Source organism: Drosophila santomea, chromosome X (assembly GCF_016746245.2).
Source record: "Drosophila santomea strain STO CAGO 1482 chromosome X, Prin_Dsan_1.1, whole genome shotgun sequence".
Classification (NCBI taxonomy): Eukaryota; Metazoa; Arthropoda; class Insecta; order Diptera; family Drosophilidae; genus Drosophila; species Drosophila santomea.
Genome location: NC_053021.2, coordinates 1,732,307 through 1,751,135, shown reverse-complemented (window position 1 = coordinate 1,751,135; position 18,829 = coordinate 1,732,307). Strand labels below are relative to the sequence as shown.

Below are 18,829 nucleotides of genomic sequence, written 5' to 3'. Positions count from 1 at the left end.
GTGTGTGTGCCCGAGTGTGAGTTGTTTGTTGTGTCCCTATTTCAGCTTCAACTCTCCACTCCACTCCGCATACCTCGTCACACACACTCCTCGCAATTTGGCGTAGAATCGCCCTGCAGCTGCTATTTATTTATAATGTGTACGGAATTTCCGTAGCTTTCATCTTCGCTTTCATCTGTTCAATGTAGGAAATGTAAGTGTAATCAGTTTCGGTATCAATTAAACAAGGAAATTGTTTTAATTCAACAGAGAAAGTCCAATTGAAATATTAAAAATAATTTTATAAATATTTAAAAATATTGCACAAATCCAAACTTGTACAGTTTATGATTAGAAAACAATGCATTACTTAAAACTTTTGTTTTAAGGAAAGGAAAGAGCGATTGTTACGAGTCCCATTGTTGGTGGATTTCGTGCCTAAGCAACTCCTCTTATTAACCCCTTATTTTTGTAGCTCGCTACTTTCTTCGCTTTTCGCTTTCGTCCTTTTCTTTGCTGTAATGAAAAAGATGCAAGATGCAAACAGAGGCGAGCAAAAGAAATGTGCGAAAGTGCAGGAAACATTTCATCAGGCAAGCCAAACACACACACACACACACACACAGAGGCACACAAACGCCTCCTTAGCCCCTCGGTGGCCATGGAAATGGGTCTCATCTCTCTGGCATCTCGCTACATAAAGCACATTTATCGTGGTTACAAAAGCGTAAAAGAAAAGTGTGGCCCAGGGTTTTCCCACTGAAAAATGTTTCAAAAACTGTTTCAGGCTAAATGAACATAAAGCGGAGGAGCCACCAACCACCTCCAGCACCACCGCCTGAGCCACCGATAGAATGAACCGAAATACCACCTCCACCATCACCACCACCAGCTCCTTGAATAACCACCCAGCAAACCTAACCTAACCGAACCGAATCGCCTGCAGTCCTGGCTTTGTTTCTTTTGCCAGCTTCCACCAAAGCTGCATCCTCGTGGGCGTCATGAAAATAAAGCCAAATTAAAATTATATCCTTTTTCTCTCGGTGTGTGTGTGTGTGTGTATGTGTGTGTGTGGGTAAGTGTGCGTTTGTGTGTGGAGTGCGAATGTCCTTTTGTATGCACAAAAGTCAACTAAGTCGTGCTCAATTTTTATGATGGCAAGACGACGCTGCCGTCGCCACTTTGTGTGCCGTGGTAAGCCAAGTTAGCAAAAGGTGGGGGCCAAGAGCAGGGGGAGGCGGACGGTGCAAATGAATGGCAGCCTGCCGCTTTATGAATGGCCACAAAAAAACCAAGCCAGCTACCCAGCTACCCATTCTGAAACTCTTGCTGTCTGGCAGCGTTTTCCCGCCCGCACTCCACACTACTCCGACTTTCGGGCACAAAAAGGCACACAAAAAATGGCAAAAAGAAAAGAAATTAAATGCACTTCCTTTATGCGCGGGCTTCTCATATTTTCCAGCCCGACTTTCCTTGCCCGCCGCCCTGGCTTTCACCATTTTCCACCCCCTCGCGTCCACACAATGCGCTAATAATGGAAGTGCACTTTTGACACAAAAGGTGCAGTGGCGACAATGCCGGCTCCTGGTTTTTGGTCCTTTCTAGCTTTCTAGGCTACCCATACTCATACCCCCTCTCCATTGTTGCTTCTATTGCTTATTCGCTGCAAGGGCGATTAGTCGATGGGTGGTGGGCGGAAAAGAAGGATGTGTGTGGGGGGGAAATGGGGTAAAATTGGGTAAAAGGCAGTGCAAAGGGCGCGCATCTTTTGAGATTAGAACATTTTTGTGGCATTGCTTTCACTTCAACGGAGAAGATTGCTTCTCCTACATATACATACATACATACTCACATATATACCGCCGATCTCTTTCAGTCTGGCTTATCCATTTCCTTTGCGCTGGCTAAATGCCTTTATTGCCTCATAATTTTGAGTGGCTTTTACTGATAATGATGATTATGCTTAGCTGATTGAAAAGATTGAAAAAGAAGGCGGCGGGTTCAAGAAAATGTCAATAAACTCGCTGAGTCACCGGCTTACGGCTTACGAAGCTTTCAAAATTTCTGGCACTAATGCTTAAAGTTTTCACTGTAACAGTCTTGGAACTAAAATATATTGAATAGCTTCTATTCTATTCTAACTAATTAACTCCAGTACTTTTGATCTTTGGATTTTTTTTACAAATTCAATTAAAAAGAAGAAAAAGAGAAACACAGGGGAATTCACTGTATCGCTTCTCAGCAAACAAAGTTCCTAGTGCAAAGTGTTGTGCGTATACGTAATGTGAGTCCTTGAGGCGACGGCTGAGGCGTTTTACCACAACCCCTTCCGTTTTCTTCCACTAAGTGCAGCATTTCCATTTCGATGGTAACAAAATCAAAGTGAAAACTGTTCTCATAACCAAATCAAACCGAATTGAATTGAATAAAATGGCAGCAAGAAGACGACAACGAAACGCAAGAACAGCAGGGCAGGGCAGAGCAAACAAAACGAAATGTGCTGAAGACATTCAAGTGTCGGTGGCGTATGAGTGATTTACCTGGCCAGCAGTAGAAGCAGTCGAAGGAGCAGGCCAAAAAGGTTCCTTCTTGGCTACAGCAGTGCAAATAAATCAAATAAATAATAAATGAAACGAAACGAATCAAATGCGGAATAAAAATCAATGGCACTCACCACTTCAATGACTCGGAATACACACACACACATATATATATTATAAATGTATAATATATGTATGTATGTATATATATATGTATGTATATATATATATGTATATATATATAGAGAGGAGCTCACACACACGTGGCATACGAAAGTGTACTTATACCCGTGCAATTTGCTATTCGGCTTGATTTCAAATAAAATGTTGCTTCATTGCATCGAATTGTGGCAGAAAAATGAAATTGTGGGTAAAATACCGTTGCTAAATCGCCCACTTTTGCTGGGGGGCAGGGGGGCTGGAATAGGCGTGGCACACGCTCACACACACACACACACACACACACACACAGGCATGAGCTTGTTGGGCATGACTTTTGAGCACGGAACCTCGGACTTTGGTCAATTGCAATTAGAAGTCAGTGGAGAAGTGCGCTGCTCTCCAAGAATTCCAATGGGCCTTCGCCTCCTTAGCCACAAACCCCCCTCCCCCCTTTGCCGACTCCCTGGCGACCTTTGGCGCACCCCCTGGTAGAAACTCCCACAACCCAACCTCCCCCGCTCTCTTTTCCTTCCTAATAAAAATGCAACTGGGCACATAAAACTCTGACCCAAATACTGAACATTATGTGTTTATGTCTGTTAAAAGTAAAAAGCAGTGTGGTGCAGGGGGCGGTGGGGGGTGTGGCGGAAAAAGATGAGGGGGCGGCGGGAACAACAGTAAAAAGGGGGTGGGGGGGGTGGTCTGAGAAATTGCAACACTTGAAAACTTGAAAATGTTTTCGAGAACTTGCGCTGCTGGCACAAAAGTTAAAAGAGGCCAACTGCAGTCCTCGGACTCTGGAAATGGAGTGGCATAGGGGGCGTGGGAAGGGGGTAGATGGGAGATGGGAGGCTGCACCTGATGACGGGGGGACAGGACGCCCCCTGGAAAACCCCTCGCAAAACCCCCCACTCTGCAGCAGTAATTAGTGCAAACAATTGCACTCGTTTCCGATATCCTTGGTAACTTTTCCCAAAAAAAAAAAACAAAAAATGAACAAAAAAATTGAAAAAAAAATGCAAAAAGGAAACCCCCATTCGGCGTACGCCCCTGCCTTTTCAGCCTCACTGCGGCATTTTGTTTCAAGGGGCGTCTGCTGGCTGCTCTGAAGAACCAGCTCAGAAGAATTTGTATATACATGCTTACATATATAAATATATATATGTGTAAAGACAGAAGGGACCGCTGCTGTACCCTATTTATTGGAAATATAAAGAATATTTTGTGCGCTCTTTTGTCATAATAAATTGGCAAACTTGAAATCGGATATCGGTGCACGACCCCCACCGTCTTTTCGAAGAAAGTGACAAAGAAATCGGGTTGCCATAGTTTCTTCTCATTAAATGGAAATGTAAATGGAAATGAGAATGAGAATGATTTTGGGCCGCGCAGCTGCGTCCCTTATCAATAGATAGATGGAATGAAAAGAAGGGGGCTTCGTGGAGGGTTAAACACTGCCAGAGGACACTGCAAGGGCTACTGACTGGTTTGCATTTCGAACCCGTGGAAAGTATCGCATTTCGAAGCCGAACGCCAATCGATTTTCGTTATCGGGTCAAATGTTTTCTTGATTTCCTACCGCTTTTGGGCCCTTTTGTGTTTTGTTGGTTTCACTTTCGTTGTCTTTTTAGTTGATCGTTTTTTGGCCTGGTTAGTCGTTAGTCGCATTTATCGAATATCGTTGAGAATCGCAGCAATTGCGATATTATATTATGAAATCAATTTTAAAATAGTTTTTTCTCTAATAATAATTATTGTTAATTATTGCATGCATTTTGTTGAATGCGTTTGGCGGTGCTGAAATCGGTGGGGAAAGTTATCGATAGACTTTAGGCAGTTGTTAAGCAAAGTAACCATGGCACATAAATTCCAATGATTTAATAATTGTATTACCAATTAAAGGGTATGTTTCCAACGATCATATATATACTTCACATGTTTTCGCAACAATGTAAATTAATTTTAATACCTTTTCACGCTTGACTCTCCAAAAGGAAACTGAGGCCAAAATGCCTTCGATAACATTCACCCACCGATCGATAGACCCACCGATCAATCGTTGCACTCTCCCAACATTCCCTACATTTGGTCGCAGCTTCAATTCAATACCGAACCCAATTTCAAAACTTGAAACTTCCCATGAACTCAGTGAGAAATGTTAAAGGATTCGATATATGTATATTGGCATTCCAAAGTCGGGTCTTGAATATACCCCTCATCCGCCATTCCACCTCACATTTTCCCCATCATCCAAGCCAAGCTGCGTGCCAAATGCCATTTGCACTTGCAACCCGGGAAAAGTAGGAAAATGGGGAACATCCATCTCCACTTCCCCTGCTCTTCCCCCGCTCTCTTCTTTTTCCGTATTTCCGTAGCTCATTGTTGGACTTTCATTCGATTCATTCCACACACTCGAAGATACACATTCCCACCCAGTTCCAATAATTGAATTACCCAAAGCCAGGCAAACACTTTGAGATTGTCCCGCAAAGAATTTCCCAGAACACCAGAAACACACGCTCGCTCACCAAAGATATAGACACACTGCAGTCGCAGATATATATACAAATATACAAAAGATACAGGATTCAGATACAAAGTAGAAAACGCATTCCTGGCGACAGAATTCTTACAAACTCATCCCATTACATTCTCATTCTCCGTCTCGCTCGCTCGTTCTTTCCGTCTCTCTCTATCTTTATACATACAATCCTAGTTGAAATACAAATACTTATACATATGCATACGAAACATAGCTATATTACATATATATTATATATATATATTTATATAAATATTTTCTCAAATTATTGCATAACAATTTTCGGTTTGTCCTTAGAGCCAAGTGCTAAGAAAACAATCGGGTCTCAGTTTTCAGTTTTCCCATTCCATCAATACAGACAATTGCTCAATGTTTTCTTCACCTTTTCAAAACGTATGATTTCAATCACAAAACTAAATTAGATACAAACGCAAAATAAAAGCAAAGCAAAGCAAAAAAAAAGAAAAGAAACGAAAGAAAAAGATTAAACAAAAGCAAAAGCTCCGAACGCAAATTTGCCAAGTAACTAACATATATATTTTTGTCTTTTGCAATAATCCCAATTACCACCAAATCAAAAACCCCAACCCATCAAAATTCGACGTGGATTCTCCCCTGGATTTGGATAACAAAATAGCCGTGTATCCGTAATGCGTGGCCAGGTGATCACTCCCCAAGGACTCGGAATCGTTGGCATTCGGGTCTCGGTGGATCGCGATTCCCGATTTGGATTCACCCTAACTCGTCAAGGAGGCTGGTGAGTAGTAACCCCCATATTTACTTTAGTTTTTCGCTATCTTGAAATGCTCTCTATAAAGCTGAAGATACATTACATTCGCTGACGAAATGTACTTTCGATTAATAATCCCCTCCTCCGATGCTCCACTGTACTGTATTGTGTGCTTGTGTGGGGCTCATGCAAATTACTTACGTATGGATGAGTTGCTCCATCGGGGGGTAGCTTTTTTCGTTGATTACGTTCTGCTAATGGAATCCGCCGCTGCCGATGGCCAGAAGCACAGTTGCGCAGTCCAAAATAAAGGCCACCAAAATATGAAAAAGAAATGTGAGAATATAGAAGGTGAAGATGCGCCAGCGAGGGCAAGTTATCATATTTTTAATTAAATCTCTCGCTTTGATGTGCGGCCAACTTCTGGAAGGTCCTTCGTCCTTCGTCTGTCACCAGGTCCTTGAAGGTTACACAAGTGGTTAGCATAATTAGAGCAGACAGGCCACAATTGGCCAAAAGCCGCACGAGTGGCTCAGTGGTTCAGTTTCTTGTCTTTGGCAAGGGATACACGAGAGGCAAATTGGGATGGATGGACATTAGTTTCAATTATTTGACATTTCATTCAAATTGCTTTTTAAGCACAAATGCTCGGAGAACTTTTGCTCTAATTGAGCCTATCAAAGATGCAAGGACGGCACCAAAATCTGAATCTGAATCAAAATCAGAGTCAGAATATTTTCTCAACTGTGAATGGATGGCAAAATTCGGAGGGAAAGTGCTGGCTATCCAATATATCTAATATAAATATTTTTGCAGTTGTTTTTCTTTTTTGTAAAAAGGATTTCCGTTTGCTGCCATCAGCAACATTGTTTGCTGTCCTTGTTGTTTTGCCATTTTCTTTTTCTCTATGTGTGTGTGTGTTGGCCAATTTAAATAAACATTTCGCACCCGACTCTGTCTGATTTTATTATGGCCAAGCGTAGAAACACAAACAAAATCTGTGCAGCAGACAGACAAAACTCCGACTGTCTGATGATTATTTGTGTTTACTTTCCACACACACACACACACACACACACACATACACATACTCTCGCTTTGTTTATTTCAATCTCGCACACACTCGCACATTAGCCTAGACAAATATGCAGGTGTATAGCATAGCATAGCATATCTTTGTAGGCCATGTGCCGAGCTCTGAAAATAAAAAGGAAACGAGTCTTTTGCCCAACTGTTGTCCTGTGTGTGAGCTTGTGTGTGGTGGCCATAATTTCTCATTAGGCCAATGGCCAAGTAAGCGATATGTTGCATGTTGCTGCCGAATGTCGCAACTGCAACTACTTGCTGGGCCACAAAAAGAGGTCCTGGCCCGGCATAAATTCCACAGCTCTTATTTATGCATTTTTATGATGACAATATGTGTGTTGTTGTTTATTATTTGTGGTTGTTTCGGTCCTTTAAAGAGTCTTTAAAAATGTCCTTGTTATTTTTATATCCCTGCTGGTCGCCTTGTTCTCGCTCTCTGCCTCGCCATAATTCCTGTTTATGTTCGCCTTATGTTTACCTTTTTCGTTATACACTGCCCGCCAGCGAATTAGTACTTTTCTTTCGACTTACTTTTAACTGGTTTTCGCCAAATGCCATTGAATTGCTTTAAAGGTCGCAATATTGATAGAGTATTTAATGAGTTATTTGGTATTCAAACAGTGTTTTGAAACCCTTTTTCGCTGTGTACCTAAATAGGAGTTATTTTGCTGAATTCATTTTGGTTTATGGCATGCCTTCTGCAGCTGAAAATGCTGAAAGTGCTGTAGCTACTGCTGCTGCTGTTGCTAATGCTGCTGCTGTGCCATGTTATGCGGCCCAATAAGCAACAGTGTGTTGTTAGCGGGTAGCCGCCCCCTCATTTTCCGCCCAGTCACTCGCTGGCTTTCCCGGGATTTTCGCACACACACATATGTACATATGTGTGTGTCCTGTTACTTTTGGACTCAGATTGTTGTAGCTGGTTCTTGGTTCTTCCTGGCTCTGTTCTGTTGCAGGATTTTATGGTTTTGTATTTATAATGTTTATTTCAATTCTATGCTTTTATTAGCTACCCCGCACACACTCGCTCGCATTTTCCGCTTTTCTTTCGGACTTGGACCGACTTGGCTCTTTTCTCTGTTGCTCTTTTGGCCGCCACCATTTGTTGTCCTGCTTAATTTTTTTTCATTTTTTATTATGTTTTTTTCTGCTGCTGCTTTAGTTGTTGTTGCTCTGGCTGGCTGGCTGACATGCATTGTTGGTTGTTGTTGTCATAGTAATAAAGGTAATAAAAGTCATTATATTGTGCTGCAGGGGATTATTGCTGGCATTTTTTATTGCATAAGTATTATTAGAGCTGGCCCAGCGAAACGTATGTCCTTATTCCTGTGAGCAAGTGTGTGTGTGTGTGCATGTGTGGGTGTTGGTATATGTTTTTGGGTTGTTGCCTCCGCTAAATGCTACACCACCCTCAAAAACCGCCCGCCGCACCACTTGCCACTACTCGCACTTCTCCGTATTTTCGCTCTGCTCGTGCTCATAAAATCCAATTCAATTACAAATAAATAAATGCAATGCCGCCACAACAGACTTTAGCTTCATACACATGCGGACAACATAATAGGTCCAGCAGCAAGTGGGCGCAAAATGAGAAGTTCTAGTAGTCTTCAGTTTAAGTAACAAGTAAAAATCCATCAAAAATTTAAATATTGAAAAGAAAGCTCCGTAATATGTGCACTTTAATCCCGTTTACACCGAATTGCATATGCACATGTGTCACTACTGTATGCAAGCCATAAAAGCAGCCAAAAAACAAACAGCTGCAGCGACAAAAACAGTGAAATTAAATTAGCAAAAATTGTAACCAATTTCACCAAATGCCCTTTTATATTTGTAGTGTTTTTTTCCGCTATTTTTTTTTTCTTTTTGTAACCACTTTATTTTTAATGAAATGCATGTCCTTGTTTATGGACATGTTTATGGGGCAGCTTTGGTCGCTTTGTTTACGAGGCAATTCAATTGAATGTTTTGTCATTTGATTCGGCGAAAATGCGGGTGGGGCATTGAAACATTTTCCAGATGCAGGCCATCGCACTCTGATATCTGCTATCTGTATGCTATCTCTGTTGCGCGCACAAAACACAATTAAAAATCGCATTAATTAAATATTTCAAAAGTAAAAGTTTTTGCCATTTCTTGAGTTTCCAACGCAACTTGGCTCACTCTCTTTCCGAGCTTTTCCGAGCTCCTGCTCCTGGATTTTCTCACCCCCCAGTTTCGTTTTTTACCCCGCTGTTGTTGTTCTGTCCCTTTGTTTTCCAACATCTTCGTCCTCTTGGCAGAAGAAGTTTGTGCAACTTTTCCGTAGCTGCAATGCGAATTTTCTCTTGTAATAATGGCGGCGGCTCGCAATCGCCATCATTATATTTAATGCGGCTAACGCATGATAAGGGAACAGAAGGGGGGAGAGGGAGGTGCATGGATGGATCTTAACTTGTGCTCTTCTCTATACCTTCTGCAGCATCCAAAGTTTTTCAATTTCCCACAAACAATTGAGGTATTATCTGGGGCTCCACCTTGGCTCTCTGACTGGCTGTCTGGCTGGCTGGCTGGCTGGCTGGCTGGCATTAGGTTGCGGGGTGGAATCTCGTGCAATTCCCTTCGCTTCAAGTTCATTAAAATATTAATTTGCATGTTTGCCAGCAACTTTTGCACTAATTTCGTATTCCATTTCATATTTCTCATGCCCACTCTACTTGCAGGTTCGATGTGCTGGTGAATGGCGGCGGAGCGGTGACCTTGCAGTTCCAGCGCTCCCCCTTCCGACCTCTGACCCGCACCGTCTTTGTGCCCTGGAACAGGATCGTGGTCCTTCCGCCGGTGCAAATGCAGCTCAGCGACGACGACGAGACGACCAGCAGGAATATCAAGTGAGTTTTTCCAGTTCCTGAAAATAACCTGCAGCTTGTCTGCAATGCAAATAGTCTTAATCTCATCACCTGAAACTCAAAAATAAAACATTAATCGCTGAAATATTTTTTGTTAACGTTTTAACGTATTTATTTTAGATAACATATTTAGTTACATAATGATAATAATACCATTGTAATAGTTTTGAAAATATCCCGGCTAATACATATGCTTCTACTTCCAGGGTCGCTCCACTGAATCCCGCCCTGACGTTCCTCAACTCGATCCACTACCACACGGCGGACGAGGCCAACGATGCCAGCAAGGTGTGCATGGATCACGACCACGAGAAGCTGCGGCCCCAGCTGATCAGCACCTGGATGCCCAACGGAGTGGGCGCCATGCCCGGCAAAAGGGTCATCTTTGCCGAGACTCAGGTGGGTGGTTGGTGGTTGTGGGAGTACCCCTCATTTACCATTTACCATTTATAGTAGTACTTTAGCGTGGCGCGTCCCTAATGCCATTCCTAATTAGCAGTCCGGGCAGCAGATGCTGGACGCAGCGCAGTTTTAATTAATTTAAAGTTTGCCTTAATGACATTATAACTTTGCATCTGCCCGCTGAAAATGGAGGGGGAGCTGCTGGAGGTGATGGCACTGGTGGCCATGATGTTGCTGGGTGCCTTTGGGTAAAAGGGCCAGTGAGGTGGACATTAATTCTGGGCGAGAGCGTGGGAGTCCTCCTCGAAGGTCTGGCTCTCGTCGGATTCGTAATGCGTTTAATTGCAGCACTCGAACCTGTCCAGCTGCGGTCACCAGCAGACACTCGGTCACTCGCCCCCGCTTCCCCCCCCTCCCTCACTCTGGGCCTTAGTTGGTTACGTCCGAGGGCAATTTGGCCCGGTCTAGGTAAAGTTTTTAACACCCCCCCTCCCCCCAGTTTACTGTCACCAAAAGGGGGATGAAAGAAGAAGTGACTAGGATCTTGGAAACAACGAAACAACGAGAAACTTAAACCACTGATGGCTATTTTGAAGAGTGCTAACCCAGTGCTTCTGCTCTCCATTCACAGATCGTGCAAGAATCCATCCAGATTCCGGGCTCGGACCTCCACCTGACCTACCAGTCCTCGCAGGCCAGTGGCTATCTGAGCATTGTGCGCATGCGCCTCACCGGCGAAACGATACCGCCCACTCTGACCCATGTGCATGTGGGCGTGGAGATCGAGGGCGCCCTCCATGTGAAGACCTACGAGGCGGATCCCAGCTTGGTGCACACATTCGCGTGGAACAAGCGCAATGTCTATCGGCAGAAGGTGTACGGCGTGACTGTGGCCCGGATTTCGGTGGGCTATCAGCACAGCACCTGCCAGTCGCCCGTTTGGATTGCCCAGACGGCCAAGTTGCAGGGCTACGATGTGGATATATCCGATATCGGCGGTTGGGGACTGGACATTCACCACCACTACAACTTCCACGAGGGCATACTGCAGAAGGGCGACGGCAGTACGCTGCACATGAAGGAATACCCGCGTACCGTCAAGGTGGTGATGGGCACCGGTCTGCAGCGACCACTCACCTGTCCGGACTACTGCAATGGTGTGGCCAAGGATGCCAAGCTGCTGACGCCCATCGCCCTGGCCACCGGGCCCGATGGCAGTCTCTATGTGGGCGACTTCAATCTGGTGCGCCGCATCACGCCCGACGGCAAGGTGTACACCATTCTGCAATTGAGCGCCACCCAGGTGTCGTATCAGTATTACCTGGCCGTTTCGCCGGCCGATGGCCATCTGTATATATCGGATCCGGAGAGGCATCAGATCCTGCGACTCGTGCGACTGGAGAAGGTCAAGGATCCCAGCATCAACAGTGATCCCGTGGTGGGCAGTGGCCAGCGTTGCATTCCCGGTGACGAGGGCAACTGCGGCGATGGTGGACCTGCCCTATTGGCCCGCCTTTCGCATCCCAAGGGCCTGGCAATCGCCGCCGATCGCACCATGTACATTGCCGATGGCACCAACATCCGAGCCGTCGATCCCAAGGGCGTCATACACACGCTGATCGGCCATCATGGACATCACAATCACTGGAGTCCGGCTCCCTGCAGCGGCACCCTGATGGCCAATCAGGCGCAGTTGCAATGGCCCACCGGCCTGGCCCTGAGTCCACTGGACGGATCCCTGCACTTCATCGACGATCGCCTCGTACTGCGTCTCACCTCGGACATGAAGATCCGCGTGGTAGCCGGCACACCGCTGCACTGCAGCAATGGCGGTCAGGATGGCCGTGTGAACAAGACGGGAGCGGACAATGTCCTCGGCACCGTCCTTGCCATGGCCTTCTCGCCCTTCGGCAATCTCTACATTGCGGACAGCGATTCCAGGCGGGTCAATTCCATTCGCGTGGTGGACACGGCCGGCAATATGCGATACTTTGCCGGAAAACAGGAGGGCACGGGGTGAGTAGATACTATCTCTCTGTTTGTATCTTTTATGTGCGACATTCCCGCAGATAAAGTTGCATTTAAAGTCAAATATGTATCATACCCCATTCTTTATGAGTTCCAAATACTAATTTGGGTCATTCGTTTAACCTTTAACTGTGGCAGCCATAGTTTGCTACTTTCAAGCATTTTGCGACATATATTTTACAATAATGGGAAACATAAATTATTCTCCATTAGGTTTTTATCCTAAATATAAAATATGTGTGCTGCTGCAAAGTTTAATAGCCAATAATTCACACAGTTTTGAGTGCGCTTAGCTGGAAAATTATAATTCAAAAGGTTCCCAATTTGCTGTCATTGGAGGGGGTTCTGCATTATTTGCACTTTGGCGAGTTATCAAAGTGCACTGAAAATAAATAATTCCCAATAGTTAGCAGTGTGCCCGGGTGCTTGGGTACGTGTGCGCATAGATTTGTGTGGGTATGTTGTATGTGGCATATGTAGTTGGAATACCCAACTATTGCATTCTTAGTTGTTTTATGCCCTCAAATATTGACTCGCTACTGGGTCAACATTACAGGGAATTTGGTCAGCAGGCCGCTGGCCAAAAATCGAATGGAACGAACGAATCGAATGGGTGTGGAATGGGTGTGGATGGGGTAATTGGCATGCAGGAAAATGGGTGGGTAGATTGACTCCGCTCGGACTTGTTTATGCGCATACTTGACCCAATTAAGTGAGCTCCGGGCTATTTGCATATTGCCGAGCGATATCAGCCAATTTTTCAAAATGTCTACCAAACGACACACGGGACAAAACGCGCACAGGACGAGGGAGCGGGATGGAGAGCGGGAAGGAGACAGGGGAAAGGAGAAAGGAGAAAGGAGAAAGGAAACTCGAGCGTAGAGTGGGGCATAAATAATAAAAATTCAGCAAGAGCAGCACAAAATTGCCAATGCACCAAAACGGCCATAAATGTCAGGCCAACTAGGCAATACCCCCTAGTGTACTATATCCCCATCTCTCTCTCTCTCTCTCTCTCCCTCTCTCTCCCTCTCTCCTGCTTGGGCTCCCTTTCTATGCCATATAAATGCAATGGTACCGGTGCTTGCAAAAATATCCATCTCTCTCTGCTCTTTTGGCCATCCACAGGCATCCAGAGTCATGTTAACTTTATTTGACTTTATTAACCCATTTTGAAGGCATCGAAAACGGTGACCAGAAATTAATTGGAATTCTCACATTGGGGAATTTCATTGTCTGATTTTTCATTGCCCCAGTACACAACATACCATACATGTACATATGCATGTGTGTGTGTGTGCATACATGTGCTTCTATAAATGTGTTCGTGCTCCATAGGCACTAAAGCCATTTGCATTTTGTGCATTGATTAAAGCGGGGCAGAAAACGGAAACGGAAACAGCAGTCAATGAACTTAAATTCCTGACGCGAACGGAATAATTTCATGCCACGTTGCCAAGCGCAAAAGTACTACAGCGCAGTACTGTATAGTGTGCTAAAAATCTCCTTAGTGTTGGTCAGTTTCATTTGAGCATAAAGTACAAAGAAAAAGAAGAAACAATTCTTTTAACAGATATGTAGAATATATGTATTCTAACATAATATCTATCTAAATACATAGCAATGCCATTGTAAGCATAATATTGCTCAACTTTATTCGCACTGAATTTTGTGGGGTCATGTGAATGGCGTCAGGTGTCAGGGGGTTAAAGCGTAGATACGGGCGGCGGGCGATTGAAGTGGGCGTGGCCGGCAGACGTGGCAAAGTAATTAGCGGCCGTCGCGCCACAGACAGAAACTATAAATCAACTTTTCACTCGTTTTTTTTTGCGTTTTTGCGCTTCTTCCCCCGGCGTCTTTTGTGCAGAGCCATATCTTTCGAGAGGTAGCCAAGGAGGGGTTAAGAGCCCGAGGGGTAGCTAGCGGGGCTGTCAAGGGTTAAGGGCGATGGGCTAGCTGGAATGGGGGCGGTCTGTGTCCGTGTCTGTTGCGTGGGCGTGGCTGCGATAAGCGGCACCCGGAGTTCGCTTTACTTTAGACTGTTTATCGAACAAACAATGTCATCATAAATATGCGTCCCGAGCAGGCAGAAAAGCAGGGGAAATCCTGCAGGAAGACCCGAAGAAAAGGGTGCGCCCAGAGATAGGGAAAATGAGGATGAGGCAGGAGTGAGTTGATGGCTCTCAACCCTTCGTAGTACTACATGAACCATATCTGCAGCACTAGCACACTGGAAGTTGACCAGGAAAAGCCTTTACAGTCGCTCAATTTGCTAAGAAGAATGGGCCCATATTCAGTTTGTTTTGTATAGATTATGTTGAAGGACATTATGGTTAATAGAACTTAAATGCAACTTATATCTATGCATGAAAAGTCTATTTTCTATCAACTACTTGCTCCCATATTTTCACAACTAAGATGAATTTTCCCCCTTTTCCCCCACAGATCTCAGACGTGCGACTGTGCGATTGGAGGCGGCAGCAATGGCAGCGCTGCCAACTCGGGAGTGGGCGGGGCCAGCGGCGGCGCCTACTCGACGACCGTCAATCCAACGCGTCCGAATGGCGGCACCACGCCCACCACCCCGTCGGGCGGAAACGGAAGCGGAAATGGCAACGGTTCGTCGGCTACCTCGTCCGGTGGCTCAGCGGGTGGCTCCAACGGCGGCAGCGTCGGAGGAAGTGGAGCAAACGGTGGTGCCTGCATCTGTGCGGGCGGCATCGCCGTGTCCACCGGATCTGGATCGAACTCCGGCACCGGCAGCAACGGCGGCAGCGGCACTCTGGCCAGCATCGTGGGCAGCGGCGGTCTAATGTCCACCGGACCCACCACCACCACCACAGTGCTCCTGGGCGCCAAAACCACGGCGGCGGGCATTGGCGGCGGGGCGGCCACTTTGAACGACGACGGAACGCTGAGCAATGCGGAGACGCTGCTGTCCTCCAACGCTCGATTCCAGGCCATATCCGCCATCGCGGTGGCGCAGGATGGAGTCATCAATGTGGCCGATCAAGGTGAGTTCCGTTCATTTACTACAAATTTTATAAGAAGAAGTATCTTTGAATATCTCACAATATACATACATACATATATTCCATTTGGACCGATTCAAAACACATTATATTCATACATATATTTAGCTAAAGTGAAGATCTTGAGATTTGGGACTGTAGGAAAACAGGCATTTCAGTACAAAATTCACCTTACTTGCGATGCATTTTTAGCCGTATTCTGTGGGATTTTTTTTCAAGGGAGGAACCCCAAAACATATTGCTTTTCCAGTATCCTGACAGAGGGGCCCAACAACTGTCATCTGATACAGCAAATTTGTCATCTTCCTTCGTTGTATTTTCCCGCACATGTGTGCGTAGCTTTCGCGTGTGTGTGTGTGTGTGTGTGTGTATGTGTATGAGTGGGTGGGCCAGGCAATTTGCTTTTGTGTTGCACACAGACTCGCCAACACAAACACAACGGCATGGAAAATGGAACATTTCCTTTTGGCAAATTTTCTTCAACTAGCACTTCTTATTTCTGCCGTTCTTTGGCCATGTTATTGTGTTAACAAGCGGCAAAGGGAACGAAAATAGAAAATGTTAACTGCTACTGGATGGCAGAGTATATCGAGTGTATCGCGTATATCGTATATCGTGTATCGGATAAAAAAAGAAAGGGAAATAAACAGAAAAATGCGGGAAAACCGGAAGTTGAGTTTCGACATATTGCAAAACACAACCACAGCAAATACAATAATAATAATGACAGCAACAACAGCAACAACAGCGACGGAAATGGCAACAAAACTTGAACAATGAACAAGCTGCGTAGGAACAAGCAATTGTTGTTGTAATTGGCCATTATGGCCAAAAGGGAATGGGAAGGGGGGGGCGGGGCCAAGGAGGGCATGCCAAAGAGGAAAGGAGCGAAACCAATTTCCGTTACCATTCGAACGACGACAAATTAGGACCCACTCTCAAACACACACTCACACAGAAGCACACTCACATTCTCTCAGGTAACTGAAGAAAAACCCAAAACAAAATGGCCGCCAATAAATTTTGAGGCAGAGACAGGAAAATTGGGGAAAAGACGCACAGGGGAAAATTCTATGTCTTTCAAATGCTATTACTTTCAAGAAAATGAATACACAAGTTATGAATGTAGCTGTACTACAGTATTAAATATTTAAAATTGCCTTAAATTAAAATCATAAAACTTTGAAAGGCAGCTGAATGACATACTTTTTTTTTGCTTAAACTTTAACCTCAATGGTATTTTCTCAGTGTACAAATAGAGAGTCCTCCGGGGAAGCAAAAGCTCAAAAAAGCACGGAAGGTATAAATTTGAGTGCATTAGCAGAGCGTAATTTGATAAGACCAAAAACGTAATTAATAAATTTCCACAAAAGCAACGGGATGGGGGCTTCGGATGTGGAGTGGATGTGGATGTGGATGTGGATGTGGATGACGACTCCCCTAACGATGGACAAAAGGGTGGATTTTCGGTTTGGGTAGCATTGTGGGTGGCGTCGTTTCCTCTTTTTGGATTTCCTTCCTGGCGGACGCGACGGACGCGGATCATCATCAACTCGGTAACTCGGCGCTGAAATTAATGAAAAGGCTGTGCGAGAGTTGTAGCCGAAGCCGTGGAAAGCAAATCAATGGCCATAATTAATCAAGTTTTTGTCTGGCATTGGTGGCTGTATGGGTGGTGTGTGCACACGTGTGAGTGATTGCTGTGTGAGTGTGAAAAGCGAAAAAGTGAAAATCAATCTTATTACCTACGCGGCATTGAATTGGCAAAACTTTCCGCTTTTCGCGTTTCGCGTCCTTCCTTCCAAAAAACGCGCCGCCCCTTCAAATCATTAATTAGGAATACATACAGACACACACAAACACATATTTAGATATATATATATATAGGAATATACGTAGGTGTTTTCGCATTTGTGAAGGGCAGACAAGACACATACAAATGTAGCTGCAGGCCACGGAAAAACGTAAATAAGCTTCATTAGCAGCTCGCAAGCTTAAGTGGCCTTTTTCCCCGGCGAGTATGTGAAAAATGATTGCATTAATTGCCCTGCCACCGAAAGAAAAATGAAGGAAAAGCGATCTGAAAATAAAGAAATATCGATGGGGGAACAGTAGAAAAACGGAGACAGTTAAAGATATCCGTTTGTTCTACTTCAAACTTCGCCCAAATAATTATACGTTTTTTGTAAAGCTAATCACCTCAGCTAACGAAGCCTGTCCCTTTCTAGATGATTATATATATCATATATTATGACATTTTTATGGCATAAACTATAAATTATACATTATACATCCTCAATTCGCGTCGATATCAATTGTGCCAGCGATTTGGACATATGCCAAGCCAGCTGGCCATGGCGACTGTTTAACGCTCAGGACGCTTGCAGGACACCCTGATATCCTTGTGTATGTGTAACAAACCCACTAAGGATGGTTTAAAGAGCGAGCAGCTTGTGGGTTTGGTGGGAGCAACACCAAACATTCGGCGACACAATGGCAACAACCCTTTGCACTGGGCACAAACAAGTTGTTCAGTTTATGGGGTCATTACCATTACATTACAATTCACCCACACACACACACACGTACATATTCAGCGGGTGGTGGCGGTGGGTGGTAACCTCCAGCTGAGCGTCACACATTTATTGCATTGAAATTCGCTCAATCGTTGGTCTGGCGCTTTGCCAATTCGAATGCCAATGCCCCAGCTTCAGTTGGGAAAACGAGAGACGGACTACACTGTGGAAAAAACCTGTTCGAATGGAAATAATTGAGGAATATTTACGCTACCCTTTGAAATCAATACACATTTAGGCAAAGTTTCCAATTGAAATCAATCCAATTAAAGGAGTCCAAATGTGATGCATTTTTGGCGTAATATTTTTTACTGTACAGCACGCCGAACCCGAAACCAAAAAGCTCCTCTAAAATGAGACCATAATGGCTTACGGTCCAACTACACGAGGTCACCAATGGGGCTGGATGGGGATTAGGTACAGAACTGTGGGTGGTGTGGGTGATGGTGGTGGTGGTGGTGGTGTTGGTGGTGGTCTCGGTCATGTGTCTTTTGGTGGGAAGGATCCTGCCTCCTTGCCGCTGTGCTCTTGGGTCCTCGCATTCGCATTCGAATGCGGATTCGGATTCGGGTTTGGGTTTGGGTTCGGGTAAATGAACTGTAACGCAATCAAATCAAATCAACACTGCCCGCACCGCAACGAGAAGAAGAAGCCACAATGTATTTAATATTTTTATTGTGATATGTGAAAATAGCAACACACTGGCACATAATTCGCAATCAGCGGTGAATTGTTGCATGCAATAATTGCGTGAAATGGAGGTTTATGTTGGGGTGGATTTCGAAAAGGTCCTTGCTTTGCAATCATTTCCGGTAGCAGTGGAGAATGTGTGTGTGGTTTATGCAGCAGTATGAGTATGAGTAT

General features: G+C 44.8%; 1 protein-coding gene across 6 annotated transcripts in view; it reads left to right on the top strand.

Annotated features, from left to right (window-relative positions):
* LOC120457315 (teneurin-a) overlaps window positions 1-18,829 on the top strand; it is a 144,166-nt gene that overhangs the window by 116,178 nt on the left and 9,159 nt on the right. For all 6 annotated transcript variants that reach the window (XM_039644814.2, XM_039644813.2, XM_039644816.2 and 3 more), the window contains 5 exons: window positions 5,861-5,980; window positions 9,742-9,909; window positions 10,134-10,326; window positions 10,961-12,345; window positions 14,803-15,371. In XM_039644814.2, the coding sequence (XP_039500748.1) occupies window positions 5,861-5,980; window positions 9,742-9,909; window positions 10,134-10,326; window positions 10,961-12,345; window positions 14,803-15,371 (2,435 nt within the window). The remainder of the gene's footprint in view (window positions 1-5,860; window positions 5,981-9,741; window positions 9,910-10,133; window positions 10,327-10,960; window positions 12,346-14,802; window positions 15,372-18,829) is intronic.